The sequence below is a fragment of the Lagenorhynchus albirostris genome, chromosome 8 (genome assembly GCF_949774975.1).
Source record: "Lagenorhynchus albirostris chromosome 8, mLagAlb1.1, whole genome shotgun sequence".
In the NCBI taxonomy this organism is placed as follows: Eukaryota; Metazoa; Chordata; class Mammalia; order Artiodactyla; family Delphinidae; genus Lagenorhynchus; species Lagenorhynchus albirostris.
This window is the reverse complement of record NC_083102.1, coordinates 17,952,735-17,971,163: the sequence shown is the minus strand read 5'-3', so window position 1 is coordinate 17,971,163 and position 18,429 is coordinate 17,952,735. Positions and strand designations below refer to the sequence as shown.

The 18,429-nt window shown below is 41.7% G+C and overlaps 1 protein-coding gene across 10 annotated transcripts in view; it reads left to right on the top strand.

The window, feature by feature from the left end:
* CALD1 (caldesmon 1) overlaps window positions 1–18,429 on the top strand; it is a 181,546-nt gene that overhangs the window by 101,077 nt on the left and 62,040 nt on the right. Inside the window, exon 1 of one of the 10 annotated variants that reach the window (XM_060156631.1) lies at window positions 12,044–12,230. The exons of the other annotated variants lie outside the window; for them this stretch is intronic. Within the exon in view, the coding sequence (XP_060012614.1) occupies window positions 12,178–12,230 (53 nt within the window). The 5' untranslated portion in view covers window positions 12,044–12,177. Of the gene's footprint in view, window positions 1–12,043; window positions 12,231–18,429 lie in introns of those variants that run through there. 10 annotated transcript variants of the gene reach the window in all.

Genomic DNA, 18,429 nt, shown 5'->3' with positions numbered 1-18,429 from the left:
CTGATTGAAATGCGGAATTACTGCTAGGAAACATATCCTGGTATCCTACTGGGTTATGCGGTCAGAAATTAAGACTCTCTTCCCTGCATTCTCAGAAAAGAGTGTGGAAGTCCGAATCATTGGACCCAGCTTGCAGAGTTACGTGTCCAAGAGCACACAGTCAGTGGCAGCATTAAATCTGGAAACTTCGTCATTTACTCCAGTTCCGGTGCTTTTCCCTCTGCATTACGCTGCGGCTAACCCCTACAACTGCCTCTAACTCCATGAAAGAAAGTACCTTTTAGATCAAGGATAAAAGAAAGAGGATACTGGATGAACGTTTAGAAGATCTGGGCTTCCTCATCAGTAAAGTAGAACTAACACTTTTCAGGGTGGCTGAGCAAATTCAATGAGATGTGGACAAATGTCATCAAAAGTGTAAGGGAGCTGCACATGACAGATACTTATCAGGTAGGGGTACCTGTATGATTCATTTAGATCGGATTCACTTCTATTTAACTCTATGTGTAGTGGCAAGTTTCATTCTGGTCATATACTGTGTTTCAAAAGACAGTTCACACTTCTCTCTCTGCTAATCTTATGCTATCTAACTGGCCCTCAGGCATTCTAGGCTTTCAAAAATCTGACTCAGAGAAAACGCTATAAAGTGTTACCTCTCACTCTCCTCAGAGCCTATCACCCCTGGAGAGGGCTTAGGACCTCAAGTGCAGATGAGAAGCAGCCATTTTATCTTCCCTTTCCCCCTAGTTGTGAATTGAAGAGAAAATTCAAAAGACTTTAAAATGATGGCTTTATCCCAATCAGAATTAAACCCTGCTGTTGGTCACTTACTTGTCTGGTTTTACGTCTAAGTGAGCAAAATTCCTCAGGCTTATAGGGATTCTGTGCTGTTCCACACCACTGTCCTTACCTCCTGAAGCTCTTGTAAGTGGTATACTCTTGCCTTCAAGGCCTATCTCAACAGTCATCCTTTGGAAAACACCTTCCCAGAGGTCCCCAATCAAGTGACTGATTTCCCACCTTGGGTTTCCCATAGCATTTGTTTGTATGTTAATTATCGTCACCCATTTTATAGTTTGTTTGTTTATATGTCTCTTTTCCCCACCAAATTGAAAGCAACTCTAAATCCAAAACTACATCTTACTCACTTTTATTTCCCCAAAGGCCCATACTCAATGCTGAATAAATGAATGAGCAAACAGATACTTCAGATCATATCTGTGTACCAAGGCAGAACTTTGCTCACTTCGATAAGCTATTTATGGGGAGGCAGAACCATTGGTGACCTTTGTGGTATTCTCCGAGTACTGACACCATCATACCATACCTGGGGTTCCATCACTCTCCTGATGAGCCACTGGAATTTTGACTTCCTATCTTTGTCTCTAGAGATATGAAGAAACTCACCTCCTGTATTTCTCTGATTATTAAGGATAGTGGACTTCTACCCCGTGTAATTTTGACCATTATGCTTATTTAGTCGCATCATGGAGGCAAGTGATATTCATATGGTAAGAGTAGATTCCCTTTAGTTGGCCTATTTGCTCTAGTACTCAAGCTCTTAGTGTTATTTGCTATTAACATTTGCATTATAAGACCAGATAATCATTGAATTACAGGGTTCATACCAAGCCCCAAAGAGTCCAACAGTGAACAAACTATATAATCAAAAATTTCTCTAATGAAAGACGAAGTTTGTGGTCTGGAGACATAAACAACCTCAGTTAATCCCAGGAGGATGGGCAGAAGTAGATTAGGGGTAGGGCCAACCTCAGACTAGTATTTACCAACACTCTTTCTGAAATAGAGAGTGTTTAACACACAAGTTGGGTCTAAAGTTTAGACTCTAAATAGTGCATTGTTTTCTAGTATTGGGATGAACCAAGAAAAAAAAAAGAAAAAAAAGAATAAAGAAAGATGTTAGAAAACCCAAGACTTTTAAACCAAGATACAGAGGGTTAACTTTATTTTCGGTGAAGTGGAGAATTTTTTGTTTTTATTAATAGTTCATACACCTCAAAAAGTACTGTTTGGAAGAAAGAGGAGAAGCATTTATAAATAACTATTAGTCAAAACTCTAAGATTCAGATTAATTTAGTAAACATTGACTACGATACAACACATTCTTCAGTAGGCATTGAGTTTCTTAATTACAAAAGTATACCCTTTGGTTAATTCATTATCATAAAATTTGTAATTAAAATGAAGTTAATGAGCTGGAACACCCAGAACACATAGGCTTGGAAGCACTATAGAATAGTCTCAGAATTGTATCTTTTAATTTTTAATTTAATTTTTAATTCTTAGATCCACTGAAAAAGAGTCAAAAAGAAAGATAATTTGAAGTTATCCTAGAAAGACACTGAGTTCTAAAATACCTAGGGGAATCTCAGATTACCCCAGCTCTCTTTACTTTGCAGCATATTTTAGAAAACTGAATGCATATTTCAGGTCACTGGCTTTCAGATTTGAAGTGTACTGTATGCTACTTTTTGTGTAAGTATCATCCATTTTATCTTCTTTGTTGTCTTCATAAGGTCTTAAAATTAAAAAGCTTTCCAGATGGCTTTTGGCTTTTAAATAAGAAAAATGAATATGATTTTTTAAATTAAATGCTTTCACTAAAACCCCTTCCCTGTTCTACTCTATGAACTAATGAGCAAAAAGGACCTCTATTGGTTTTTCCTGCCTTGGTCTTAATAATAGCTTGATTTCATTGCTCAATAACTTCAAAGTAAAATCATGTCCTAAAGCTGAAGAGCTTTCTCCTAGTCTATTTCTACCCTCTTGTCTCAAGCTGCCACCATAAAGGCGCCCAAAAAGTGTACAAAAGAACATTTCTAATAAATTCAACGCGTGTCAAATTACATTAGGTCTCTCAGATATAAGCAAGTGGAGTCTAACTGTAATCTATTGTCTTAGTCAGTTTGGGCTACTATAACAGAATACCATAGACTGGGTGGCTTAAACGGCAAAACATTTATTTCTTACAGCTCTGGAGGCTGGGGAGGCTAAGATCAAGGTGCCGGCAGATCCGGTGTCTGATGAGGGACCCCTTCCTGATTTGCAGTTGGTTGTCTTCTTGTTGTATCCTCACACAGGAGAGAGAGAGAAAAAGCAAGCTCTCTCATGTCTATTCTAATAAGAACACTAATCCCACTCATGAGGGCTCCACCCTCATGACCTAATTACCTCCCAAAGGCCCTACCTCCTAATACCATCACATCCAGGGTTAGGATTTCAGTGTATGAATTTGGGGGGATACAAACATTCAGTCCACATCATTGATGGCCTCAGTAAGTCTGAAAAAAAGAATGGGCCAGTAGAAGAGGTCCGCATGGATGCCAGGTCCAGGGTTGGCACTGGTCATCTAGGAATATCCAGATAAAACAGACCTTGAATCTCAGGGTTTGTTCAGTCCTGTGACATGATAAGTATTCTCTCCACTGAGGTAGGTGTTTCTGTACATCTCTGCTTGGCTTGGGTGAAATCTTCCTCATGATGATGTTCCCTCCCTTTGCTCTGACACCACATCATGAAGCAGTCTCTGGTGACTGAGGCTTCCTGACATTCTGGCTTGGGGAATGGGGGTAACCTGGTTGGGAAGTGAGAGCTCCCCAGGCACTGAAGAGGGAGGTCATCCATTCTATCTTAATTAATTGGCATTAATTAGGATTCTGATGTATACATCAGTTTCTTGTGAGTCTGTGAGCCAATCAGTCTCTCTGAGACCTGTCCATTCTGAGAACTCCCAAGATCCAGTGGCTGGGGCAGCAGAGCCTCTAGAGCTTGTACCATGAGAAATACTCCAAAGAAGGCCACTCTGTGGGAGTCTGGGAGGACCAGCCAACTGGCCTTCTTGATGCAGCATCTCTACTCCATTGCTGTCCCCCCTTTAACCCAGAGAGCAAATGATGAGTGTTTATTGAGCACCTGCCATATGTCTAACACTATTTTAAGCTGTATCAGTTGCAAAAGAGGCGTTAGGAATCATCACTGCCAGAAAACAGGTGAGAAAAGGTATATACATATGAACAATGAATAAATAAGACTCTGTGTATCCATCCATCTATTTCTATCTATAGATAGATATCATAATCATGTACTAATTCATGCGATCTGTTAATCACAAAATAGGATAGTACCTTAAAAGGTGTCAGTTATGTAATATCAATAATAAACACTACATCCAAAGTATCCAAAACACACACTGGACTATTTCTCTAGCAATAGGAACAAATATAATCCAGGTCTGACCTCCTAAAAGAGAAATCAATACTTTTTTAGACCTTATATGGTATCACTGGAAAAAAATCTGGATTTGATTCGAGCTATAAAAACCATGTGTAAATTTAATATCCAGATGCATAAAGTGGACACCAGAAAATAAATTTATGGTGTGGAAATATTTAGATACTTTGAACAAGAGTGATACACACTGAGAATTCTGTGGCTTATGAACTAACGTGCTTCTTTTGAAGATGTGACATTTTCCCTGCACCAGAATTACATCCTCAGAGTCCCCATGATAGTTTCTTAATTTCCTTTACAGTTTAATTGTATCTATGTACAAGAAATCTATATTCTAATATTATCACCAAGGGCTAAATTCATTTTCTTATAGGCAGAAATCATATCTTTCGTGTACACACTTCTTTCTTAGAATTATATAAGGTATATACTATTATTTTCTGAGACCAGAACCAGGGTTTTATAGATGTACACCAGCAATCATTCATTCAAGAAACTGTTGTTAGAACCCTACTATTTCCAAGCACCGTGTTATCGTTTTAAAGATGTGTTTCAAGCTGGAGGGCAGAGGGGAGTTAGAAGCACAATCTTTTTAAGATAGAAACTTTTCTTTCCAGGAAAAGAAAATAGTCCAGCTGGCTAAAACCCCCAGATTTTAAAAAGAACTTAGAGACTGGACCTAAATAATTGTTGCAAAAGAGTTTAAACAGAAATGGAGCCTCACAACAAGTCAGCTGGAAGGGCTGAGTCACACATGACAACATAACTATTTCTCAAATGCATGCAAACAAGAGTGGGTTCAAACTTTCTCATCTTTCCTCCTAAGATGATAAATTACAAAGAAATAAAGTCAAAATGAGGAAGACTTTATAGAGGTGGAGCCAGACACTGGTTCTTAAAGAACCACTAGAATTCAGAGAAGCAAAGGGAGTTTAAAAAGCCATTCCAGGGAAAAGGAGAAGGAATAGCTTTGTTGGGTAAAGGCAGAATGCTTCAGGAGATACCAGGAAAACGGTGGCAAACGCCAATAATCTTTTCACTGAACAAAAGTCCCCTTTATGATCAATGTTAGGGTGCATTGCACTGAAGACGTGTTAGATTGCCAGGGGGGTACAGCTGGGGGTCACGATTTCTTAAGGGGAAGAATTAGCAACGTAATGCTGGGGCTCAAGGTTTGGCCTTGGGAAGGAAAGAATGCCCTCTTTTTAACTGAACGGTGGTGTCATGACCAGAGGACCTGCATTTCACCATGAAAATACAGAAGCATCAAGACAGAGTGAAATGACGTCTCACTCCCACGCACCCATCCTGTTTCATTCTAGAACCAAATACATACTAGGGTGGCATTGCTGGTGAGCCCTCTGGGGTGGGGCCAGCAGTGGAGGGAGGAGAGGAGGGGAGGGGAAGAATAGCTACCTACAGGTGGAGAGGGAGAGAAGGCCATCCTAGGAGAACGCATGGGGCACAAAGTTACTTTGCAAATTTTTTTTTTTTTTTTTTGCGGTACGCGGGCCTCTCACTGTTGTGGCCTCTCCCGTTGCGGAGCACAGGCTCCGGACGTGCAGGCTCAGCAGCCATGTCTCACGGGCCCAGCCACTCCGCGGCATGTGGGATCTTCCCGGACCAGGGCACGAACTCGTGTCCCCTGCATCGACAGGCCGACTCTCAACCACTGTACCACCAGGGAAGCCCTACTTTGCAAATTTTCTTTCTTAAGCTGAATGGTGAGCACACAGATCTTCATTATAGTTTCTTACTCCTTTTAGTCTGTCTAAAAGATTTTAGAATAAGATGTAATTTTAAAAATGTACAGAAACCTTATAACTGTCACCCATATATCCTCAATCAGAATCTGCCTATGGATGCCAACAGAATCACTTTACTAGTAATATAATTCTTGATGATCTCTGCTGATGCAGGACTACCACCCCACCATCAATTTTTTTTAAGAAGTCCTTCTGTTTCTGGAAGTCTGTCTTATAAAACCTCATGAATGGTGCATTCACCCACCATGTGCAACCTCCCATGGCTCCTTGCTGCTGGCCCCCTGCCCCAGTGAAGCCCTCACCCCTCTCTCCCACTGCCCTGGGGTTCACTTGAGACCCTGGGCTTCCATGTCAAAGATGCTGTCTCGTGCCCTTGATACAATCTTTCAAGGTTCCAAAGTGGCCCTGCGTTCGCTTCACTCTTCCAGAATTCCAAAACCATGCTGTGCTCGTGTAGAGGTAGTAAGGGGGACACTTTCCTCTGCTTCTCGTTGTCACCTGGCCACCAAAGCTTGGCCTAGACTCAGCAAACACCTTGTGGAAGCAGCTTCCGCTTCTCTGCAGCCCACCCCTGTCCTCAGGGCACAGACATATGGCAATGGGCCTCCGCTCAGGGACCAGTTCCAAGGCATGGAATAGCAGACAACTCTCCAAACCCCCATGCAAATCAGCTCCCTAGGCCTCCCTCACCACACCGTCACACAAGCCCAGATACATCTCAATTCCAGTGGTAGGCACAACTGAACTTGAGGCCAGGCCACCAATCAATTATCCTCCTATTTCAACTCAACGACAGAAAAAACAAATTAACTTGGTCAAGGCCATTATTTGCTCTTTATGAAGCCAGGTGCCCTAATTCACTTATGCAGCACATATTACAGAAGGGCTGATCTCTGCCAGACATTGTGCTAACTGGGCTGAGGGGAGGAGCACAAAAATGGGTAAGACATAGTCCCCCTCCTCAAGGAGCTCACAGCCTAGTAATGGGAGATAGAAATATATAAATACACTCTGAGTGCAGTCGAGGACCTTGAACTCTATGTTGCCTCAAATAGATCATTAGAATTCCCAGGTATTGAAATGCAGGTATATGCTTTCTGAAAGATCTTTTTCTCCTTTCATGAAATCAGATTTTGTGTTTTAAGCAGGCGGGCAAGAAAAATACTACAGAGAGTAATCTGAAAGAGTTGAAAAATGAGCCTCTGGAAAGAGTATGAAGTTCTTTATATTAAGGGTAATTAATAACAACAAAAATAGCTTAACAGATAAATGTTGGAGATAGACTGACTAAGCAACAAATCTGGAGAAGAAAAAAAAACCACCCTGGATTTAGCACAAAAATTAATGAATGAACTCTATGCGAGATGCTATTATCAACGTGAAAACAATGTTAGGATGTGTTAACAGGAACGTGGCAGGCAGCTCTGGGACTTCAGCCAGCCACATTCAGCCTTGGTCAAGCCTTTATTATGTCCAATTTTGGTTTCCCGTTTGAAGAGTTGTTATATTTCAAGCTGATATTAAAAGGATGGAAAATAGGCATTGGCGTTTAGCCTAGAAAAGACCAGACTGAAGGATGACTTAATACCTGTGGCCCTAACAGAGATAAGTGGATTTCTATTTCAGCCACAGGAAGTCTAGTTCAGTCACAGAATAAATTGAGCATAAGAGTGATTAAACACTGGGACCTTGATCGTAGGATGTCACCTTAGAAGTATAGTGCTTCAGCTCTGCTGCTTTCAGAATACTCTTCACTCCCCATCTTGCATTAATATTTTTGTATGCATATCTTATCTCCCTTTGGGACTGCCCTTCTTATCTTTGGAGCCCTCCGTGGCACTTAACTCCACGACTTGCTTGTAGTAAATATTCAAATAGTGTTAAGTAGGGGGAAGATGCTGGGACAGAAACTATATGGCTAACATTGTAAGGCAGACAAGAGAGTATAGCAACTCAAGATGTGTTACAGGCCTGGAGTCAGACCAGAGAATAGTTCAGAGAATTGTGTCAGCAAAGGCCATACAGATTCTCGTGACAAACAATGACTTTCTATAACAGTACATACATCTCTCCACCCCCTCCTCCACCCAGCCCATCACACATTCCACAGTGGGAACTACGAAGACTTTATCAAAGACACGATAGGGAAGGAGAGGTGAGGAAAAGACTTTATTGGATGGTAGAAAGCAGAGGAAAGAAAGAAGAGGAGTCTGTAATTTCTGCAAAAGGAGATGGAAAAAGGGAGAAGTATTTCATGAGAAGATTTCTTAGGAAGATCTGTTAAAAAGCAGTATCACTGGAAAATACAAAGCAATATAGTTTAAGTGAACATGTTCAGTGCTTTTGGGGGTGGGGAGTGAGGAGGAGGGTGATGCCCTCAGGTGTGGAGGAAAGACTCTAGTCACCAAGGGAAAGGAGGAAAGAGGTTCAGCCTACAAATATGTAGTTAACCCCTTCGTTTCCGTTCCTGTCCACCCCTTGGTGAGCCGTTGTCTAGGCAAGATCTTTTGCTTCATTTTAAATGTGTAGAGTCTATGAATTTCTTTGTAAGAAAAAATTTCTTCAAGATGTTTTAAACATCCCCTTTAAATTACTTGAACGGTTGCCTCTCATGTGAATAGATTTCCTTTGACTTTATGTTGTGTTTCTGTAGGAGGTGAGCGGCTCTGTATGTGTGTGTCTTAAGTGCATTAAGGCAGTACAAGGGGCACTTCCCACATACCTCTCTTTTCCCTAGGGAATTGCTCCAAGGTAAAAGCTATTCTTTTTTTTTTTTTTTTGGTAACAGCTATTCTTAAACAACCATTGCAGACCATGAAGTCTGGAAGAGATCATGGAGATCCTACCTCCATGAAGTAAAGTTATTTTTTAAATCATATTTTATTAATTAAAGACCACCCTGTGGTGGGAGCTATTTCATTCTATAGCACTGACCTCCTTCAAACCTTCCCAGCCCAGAATCTCTCTGATGAAAAATTAAGCAAAGTATCTAGAAATGAAGGGTGCTATCAGTAATTTGAGAGTGGCCCAGACTTCCGTTTCCCCTAGTAAAAGAGGCTGGAAATGTCATATGTATGACACCTACTGTCTTGCTGGCCCTGCTGTTCATGGTGCCAATGAATGATCACTACTTCAGTTCTCAGAGACACCAGTTCTGGAAGCTGGACTCTGAGTACCCGTGTCTGTGCTACACAGTGACGGCACATGTGCCTGCTGGTCTCTGCAGAAACAGACACTGTTCACCAATTACCTTCTGGTATGTTCTTCCTAGTTCCTCTCACCTTGCCTCTCCAGCCCCAGGAAGCTGGACCACAGAAGCCTACCTGGGAGCACTTGCCTACTCCAGCCCTACTCTCATCTCATGATTCACATCTCCAAATGCATCCAATCTCCTTCTTATTGTCCTTTGTGCTCTCCCTGTGCCCTACTGGTGTCTGACCCAGGCCCAAAACTCACTCCTCTCTTCACTATTGTCATGTCAGTACCCTATTAGGTAGCAGGAATTATGACATCCATTAGTTTTACAAACTGAAGACAGACAGCTACTTCCCAAACACATTACATTAATAACAAGGGGCCAACTACAAGTGTGCATGATTTCCCTCTTTCTGTCTTTACAACTAGGAAAATAACTTGGTGGATATATTTTATACAGCTGGCCATTTGCATACTTTCAGTGTATGAATGTCAGCATATTAGTGGAAGATTACTAAATTCTCACTCTCCTGTGTGCGTGTGTGTGTGTGTGTGTGTGTGTGTGTGTGTGTGTGTTGAGAAAGAGAGAGAGAGAGTCTGGGCTGGCCTGGAAGAACCACTGAAGTTTTTCCAGGCTACTCCATTCTATGAACTTATTCCAAATATGTCAAAACTATACTTGCCACCTCAGAATTGGAGTGGGGGTGGGAAACGGGGGAAATCAGGAGGCGAAACATATTCCCAAGGTCAGTTGAGTCCCATAAGCAACTGTATTAGTTTTCTATCAGTGCTGGAATGAATAACTACAAACTTGGTGGCTTCAAACAGCACAAACCTATCTATTGTTCTAGAGGTTCATAGTCCAGCACAGGTCTCTCTAGGCTAAAATCAAGATATAGACAGGGCTGCATTGCTTTCTGGAGGCTCTATGGGAGAATGTGTTTCCTTGCCTTTCCAGTTTCTAGAAGCTGCCACATTCCTGGACCCCATTCCTCTATCTTCAGCACCAGCAAGGTCATCTCTCTGGCCATTATTCTATACCCATATCTCCCTCTGACCTCAGCAGGAGAGGTTTATCTCACTTTAAACACCTGTGTGACTAAGGCTGAGCACATCTGGATAATCCAGGGTAATCTCTGCACTTCAATGCCTTTAACTTAATCACATCTGGAAAACCCCTTTTGCCATGTAAAGTGACATATTCACAAGTTCTGGGCATTAGGACATGGATGTCTTTGGGAGGAATATTATTCTGCTTGCCACAGCAAATCACTGAATATTTTAAAAGGAAAAATATTAAATGGGAAAAATGTGGTAGAAAGAGGAATAGCAAAATGCCTCAATACATGTATCTGTCACAGCTTTGGAGCAATAAACTCAAGTCTAGTCAGTGAGTATTTCATTAAAGCCTCTTGTGTGATCTCAGTGAGTGTCTCATGCACTTTAAATAGTCAGTATGTGTTGAGTGATAACATATATAATCAAAGGGATATTTAAAGATGTATATTCATCATGACATATAGAGATAATTAATTTTGAAGTTCAGTAAACTGTATTACTCTATAAACTATGACTTTGAGGACAGCATAGTACTTAAGCAATAAAACAACCAAAATTGTCTAGTTAGTTAAAGTGAAGAGAGGATTTAATCTAACTAAATTAAACTTCTTCAAGCTGAGCACAGGAATACTTGCGTTGGTTCCTCTCCACGACTTTGGGTGAACTTTTGAAGTGCTCTCTGCCTCTGTGTCCATGTTTGTGATATGAAGCCATAGATCTCAAAGATGTTTTTCATCGTATGAAGGATGTGAATCAATGTGTAAAGTTGATTGTTTCTCCTGCTATTTACCAAAAGAATCATCTTAACCCTACATTGTGGAGATCTGGGTTGTTCTACTTATTTAACAGAGAGCCAGTCCCATAAGTATCTTGGTGCCCAGCAGCAATCTGTTCATTGCTTGTTAGCAATGAAGAAGCATATTCATAACTCAAGCTTAGATAGAGTGTCATCTCCAGATAGAATCAACACCGCCCCCTCCACAGGGGTTGGAATCTGGTTGCTTTCCAAGCTCTTGCTGACCAGGCTCCCTTGCCTGGCCTGGCGGATGAGATCACCACACCAGAGTGCCACGGGGGCAGACCGGGCCCACTGTTGCAACATGTCCCTTCGTCAGGCTGTTGCCCTCATTTCACCAAACACCCTGTATAACACAGCATATCACTGATCCTCCGGCTCTCTTCCCTTTGCCTTTGTATGCATTTTTATATCATGCATCTTCCCCTGAATAAAAGGGATAATAGGAGTTTCCCAGATTTGATTTCTCAGTGGGAACTGTTTACTTTGGAAGCCACTGACACCAATGCTAATTGAGAACAGAGCTCAGAACGAGGGCCTGAGAACTGCACCCGGATGAACTTTTTGGTGGGCTGATTTCCGTTGATCTCTTCAGAATTGGATTGTGCATGCAAGTGATACCATGGTCGACTGTTTTCCAAAAGGCTGAGCACGTGGATCAGTGTCTTTTCCTTTAACTAGTTCTCTGCCTTGGAAGAATTATTTGTAATTGATTATATAAAGTCTTCATCATGAAAGCTACTGGGGATCCTGGCCCCTTCCGCCCAGTAATAACATTCTGGAAATCACAAAGCAATCTGGGCCGTTTACAATCTAAATCTAAACATGATGGGCCTCTATTAGAGAGATTACAGTAAAAAATAACAATCAGCTCTCTGATGATCCTATGCGAAGGGAAAGGGTGGGGAGGAGTAAATTTGGCAAAGGACAAGCCCAGACTTTCGTCACAGGGACAGACCAAAGTGTTAACACAAAGGGAGAGCCCGGGAGCATCCTGCACACTGCATTTCAGCCACAGATAACATGGCACCTCCGCGGGCCCGGTCCACGCCCTGACCGCTCAGAGGGTCTCAGCACCTCTGCGCCCGCAGCCCTTTTCCAGCTGCAGACATGCTCGGGGGATCCGGATCGCAGGGAAGACGCAGCCTGGCCGTGCTCTCCCAGTGAGTGCTCGCTTCACCTCTTCAGTTTTTCTTCTTCTTCTTCTTCTTTCGCATAAGGGAATCGTTGTAAAAAAAAAATAAAATAATTTTTTTGTTTTTTTTTAGTTGTGGGAGTGGGAGGCGAGAGGAGAAATCAGGAGGCAAAGGAAGGCAGTGAGTGTGTAAATATCAGACCTGTATGAAACTTTTTGGTCTCAACTTGGTGGTGGTTCTGATTGGTTTTCCTCTGTTGCTTTTTTTTTTTTTTTTTTTTTTGGTGGTTCGTAGACCATTTGGGGGTGTTTATACCAAAGGCACGGGTTTTCTTATTCCACATACCGATCCACAAAGCATCGTGTTTCTAAAGATCTGCTGTTAATTTAGACCTGAGCCCTCTGCTCGGAGTGATCCATCTGCAGGGCTCAGAGACTTCGGCTAAAGCACACATTGCCCAATCCTTAGAGTCAACAGCCCAAAGCCCTTAATACACTGACCATCTGACTGTGACAGAACAAGACCCGGAGCACGTGCTATTGATCAGACAGTTGTTCAGATAACAGGCTCCAAAGTTTAGGATCCTGGAATCTTGGAATGTTCAAGCTAGAGGGGCCCCTAGGGCTGTTTGCTGCAATGCTCTTCTTCTATAGACAGGGAAACGGAACCCAGAGGGGCAACTCCACTTAACCCAAAGCCAGACAACAGTCAGTAGCAGGGAAGCCAGTGTCTTTGTACTTGCAGGCAAGGGCCCTTTTCACGCTGACGTTTATGAGGTTTGGAAAACTCACTGGGTCTTGGGAAAAGGTAAGGCACAAGAGTAAGAGCACCAGATGGCCTTTCAGTAAATCGGTCCCATTTTTGAGAGTTTTGGCATCGATTCAGCATGACAGTTGTTGTTGCATTTGTTCCAGCATTTGTGCAACAGCTCATCAAATAAACAGGAACTCAATGGGGTCCTAAAAATGAGACCCACATCCACTATATGAGCAGATCTCTTGGATAACCAGTTTCTCTAAGTGTGATCACTCAAGTGTGAGAGCACAAAGGGATGTTAGAGGTTATCTGTATGTTCCTGTGGTTATCAGACTGGTTGGGGGGCTTTGTTTTTTTTTAGCAAATTTACTGTTACAAGGAATCCTGTTACATAAAGGAGATGTTCTGATGAAATAGGTGGTTTTGGATCTAGAGCTTCTCATCCCTGCTGCAGTCACCCCCACCATTGCTCACACCCACCCCACTCCCCATACCTCTCTACCCCACCCCACCCTACCCACTCTGCCAAAACTTCCTTGGAATCCTAGGTCTCCATGGAACTTCAGAAACCCCAATCTTATTTAATGCCACCATTTCAGATGAGGAAACTGAGGCACATGGGGTGAAGGGCTTGCCCAGTGTTCACGGCTGGTCAACAACAGAGCCTGGAATGCAGGGCAAAGAGCCCAGTCTGCTGTGTGTGCGTGTGTGTGTGTGTGTGTGTGTGTGTGTGTGAATTCCTGGTTCTGAGTTTCTTCCTGCTCCATCATGCCCACAGTTATATCAGTTTACTTTCTCCATGTCTCTCTCACTCTTCTCTAATCACTCTCTCATGTCCTGAATTTCAGCAGTTATCGCCCGCCACCTGGACAATTACAGTTGCCTCCTATCTGGTCCCGGCTTCAGTCTCTGTCCTCTTTCTGATCCTGTCCCCTCCTGTCCTCCCACCCCCACCTTTGAAGATAGACCCCACTCTCCTCAACGTGGCACTCAAAGTTCTCCACAGTCTGCCTTTAATATCCCTTCCCATTCTGACCTACCCCTGCTCCGGCCCAATAAGATCACTCACTGGTCCCCAAACTCATCATGTACAAGCCACCTCCCTTCCTTGGCCCACTTTATTTCCTACGTGGAGAACAGTCTATGTGCCTCAGTTTCCCCTCTGAAATGGAGACATTAAAAAAGATGGGGGTTTCTGAAGTGTTCCATGGAGACCTAGGATTCCAAGGAAGTTTTGGTGGAGTGGGTAGGGTAAGGTGGGGTAAGGAAGAGATGGGGAGTAGTGGGGGGTAACCAATGGAGGGTGATTGGGGAGTAGAGTAGGAATGAGGGGCTCTATCTCATTTGTTCCTGACTTCCTTCCTGTTCTTCAAGGCCCAAATCAAATACTACCTGCCTCCACAAGGCTTCCTCAGCTCTTCTTTTCTCTCCATATCCTTTGTCCACCCTTCTATTATTAACCTTGAACTAAAGTTAGTGGTGAGCATGCCTGTTCCTTCCCTTCCCTCCCCTTCCCTTCCCTTCCCTTCCCTTTCCTCCCTTCCCTTCTTTCTTATTTTTTATCCATTAACAGCAGGTAGTAATTTCACCCTTAACCAGATAAGAGGTCCAGTAAAGTCAATCATTTAAAGCCAATCTCTGAACCCAAAAGTGAGCAAAAGTGGCTAGTAGAATGCCAATGCAATATATGGTAATCCACTTGAGGGCAGGGACTAGTTTGAAACTTTGAACCTTCAGCTTCCAGCACAGTGCCAATGCTCAAAAAAAAATTCTTTAGCTTTCCCATTACTGGATAAATCAAACTCAGTTCATCTAAGTTCACACTTTTCATTGGAGTCATCAGAACACACAAAGCTTTTGTGCCTTCTGCTTTGGAAGAAGTTTTAGGTTAAATGCCAAAACAGATGCCCAACAAAATGAGCTCTAAATTCCTCTGCATTTGCATCAGATAATTTATCTCAGTTTCATCACCTACAGAGCGAGATTGGCAGTGTTTCTTTTATGAGGTGCATTAAGATTCCTGAGAGCCAAGACCTATCCAGAGCCATGTTATTTTCAGGGGCAATTGTGATTGGCTGTTCAGTTCTTTTAGATTTCAAGGTGCTGTTTAATTTGTTCCTGGTAAGATTACTGAGAGATTCTGTCACTTGCAGTCTAATATTTTCACCACTTACTTTCTCATTTTCCCAAAGCCCTGTGAAGTCTTCTTGAGTCAAGATTTTGGGTTTCTTATAAACAGCCATGCTTTTGTAACAAATGTGGAAGGGTATGTAAATTTTTAAACCATGGCATCAAAGAAACATAGGAAATTATTTAGTTCATCCCACTGTTTTCTGAAGAAACTAAGTTAAAAACATGTCAGGGAAATCAATAATTGGCATAATTGTATAAGATACAGAAGACGTGCACATAAAAATGTTCAGATTTGTAAAAAGTTTAGGAATAAATACCTGGTTTATTCAATCTTATTGGGGAATGTAGCATTACAATTTTCCAGCATGCTAAATTAAAAAAAAAAAATTGTAATGAAAACTATGTCTTTCCCTTCTTTAAAATAGATGTTAAAATACATTTGAAACACTTCCCCATTGCTGAGAATTGTCACTATGAATATAGTTTTTTAAATCATGCTGTGAAACTGTGGTATCTCAGTGGATACAACTCTCATCCAGAAATTGTCCAATTATTGTGTGCTGTCCTCTATCTTTTTATTTATTTTCTCTCTCCTAATTGCTCTTAATGCATTCAGCTCTAGCGGTTCCACTCTGTTTGGATGTAGCCAAGGCTATCAGGAAGCCCCATTTGTTAGAATCGTGTTCAAGGAAAAAGCCAACCGTCTGGACAGCGGAGCACTCAGGTGCCTTCTCTGTTACAAAGTAAAGCTCATGTACCTTTTGTGACTGTTGGTTTGTACACCAAACTGGCCATTTTTTGCTCACTTTTGGGTTCAAAGATTGGCTTTAAATGATTGACTTTACTGGACCGCTTATCTGGTTAAAGGTGAAATTACTACTTGCTGTTAATGGATAAAAAAATAAGAAAGAATGGCAGAAAAACAGGCAATTGTACTTTGCACGTATGGGGCACTCTATAAATGATATTGCTGAATCTCTCCTGCAGTGGTGACTACACCAAATCTTTATGGAGTTGGTCTCGACTTTTTTGCGTGTGTCTTACTGGCCACCTGGCCACAAGCACATGGGCTGAGTGCCTGGTGGCCACAGGCCTGTCTCTCCTTCCTGGTTGAGGTAATTTGCATTGCTCACTCCTCTTTCCCTTTCCTGACCTTTGACCTATTTCTATCCTTGACATGAGCCCTCACTTCATACTGCTTCTCACGTCCCTCCCAGTCCCCCCAGAATGGCTTTGCAGAGGCAGGGCCAGCTAAGGCAAGAGGAATGGGGGCTGGGGGGGCGCTCTTCTGCCATCCGGAGGCCAGTTTGCCCCTGGCATTCCTAGCTGGACCAGCGAGGATGCCTTTATCCCGTAGAAATGCAGCTTCTGTTCTTGCTACTAGCTTCAGATATATCCTGGGTTTTAAAAGGTAGCTGTGGGCTGGCCTAAGATCCCAGCTGCCATGTATAATAATGTTTGAAGTTCCAAAATCCAATTTGCAAATTAAGGTTTTGGAAACAAGCTTTTCATAAATGTAGGACTGCCTGAATTCATTTCCAAGCCTAATTGAATTTTTAAGAGGAGCCTTTAAAAATCTGTAAACCTCACTCATTTCCATGCATTCATTCAACAAATATTCATTGAGGGTTTCCTGTGCCAGTTAGTGCTGCTGGACTAGGCACTAAGAACATAAAACGGAACAAAACACAGACTCTGGCTTCAAGATTATCTAGGCTTTCAACCTCCCACCCACTGCAGGAATCTTTCTTCAGCCCTCGCACAGCCATCACCCAACATATGCACATCCCCAGATCCATCAGGGCTGTGGCTGCCATCAGAGCAGTACAGCCACCCGATCAGCGTTAGCCACATCAGTGCTTTCCTGTTTTCTCTTTCCCTCTGACCCTCTGAAAGAAATACCAGTTTCTTTTAACTTATACTTAAGTATAAACTTAAGTATAATAAACTTAAGTTTATTTTGTGACTCAGTATTTTACATATATATACATACACACACACAGATCTCTTTGAAACAAATATTTCACAAAACAGTGCTCACTCTTGCTATGTACACCCTCTGATATTTTCTTCTTTTCAAGTTGTGCTGTAGATTTTTTTCAGCTTTATTAAGGTATAATCGACAAATAAAATCATAATATATTTAAAATGCACAGTGATGATCTGATAGATCTGTACATTGTGAAAGGATTCCCATCATTAAGTTAATTAACGAATTCATCACCTCTCATACTTACCTTTTTTTTTCTTTTTTGGTAAGAACACTTAAGTTCTACTCTCTTACCTACCATATTTCAGTTATACAATACTGTATTATCAACTATAGTCACTGTGTTATACATTAGATCCTAAGACTTTATTCACCTTATAACTAAAAGTTTGTAGCCTTTTACCAGCCTCTCCCCATTTCCCCCATCTCCAACCCTTGGCAACCACCTTTCCAGTTTAACTTTTGTTTTTTAATTCCACATGTAAGTGATACCATGCAGTATTCGTGTTTCTCTGTCTGGCTTATTTCACTTAGCACAATGCCCTCCATATTCATTCATGTTGTTGCAAACGGCAGAATTTCCTTCTTCATTTTTTAAAATAATTTTTGTTGGTGTATAGTTGATTTACAATGTTGTGTTAGTTTCAGCTGTCCTTTTTAAAGGCTGAATAATATTCCATATTATTCTGTATATATTATATATGTTACAATATTCCATATTTTTTATATATATATATATATATATATATCCATTCATCCACTGATAAACACTTAGGTTGCTTCCATACCTTGGCTATGGTGAGCAATGCTGCAATAACATGAGAGTACAGATATCTCTTTGATATAGTGATTTAGTTTCTTGCCCTCTGATTTTCTATATTTTATATATCATTAAAAAATGCTAGTCGTAAACTACTAAGTAGATTTCAGAAGCTGCAAACTGAAGTTTGAAAACGACTGAACATATTACATAATCTTGGTAACCCTGACCACACTGGCTGCCTGCCTCAGGGATCAGCCTGGAAGTTTAGGAGAGGCTTTTCAGGTGGGAATCAGAGGATCTGGATCCTGGTCTAGCTCCTTCACTAATCAGACTGGGATTTCCAGGAAGCCACTTCATCTCGCTGCAACGCAGCTGTAAGATGGAGATGCTCATGCCTGCTCGGTGTAACTTGCAGAGTGGTAAGACCATCCAGTACAATGATGTGCGTTAAAGTATACGGGAAAAAACTAAGTACATAACAAATGCAAGTTATTATTAAATAGCCTTATTTTTCCCGATTAAAATTTAATATCAGAGGAACAACTTAGAGAGACCATTTGTTCTTTATAGAGTTGTGGAAAGAT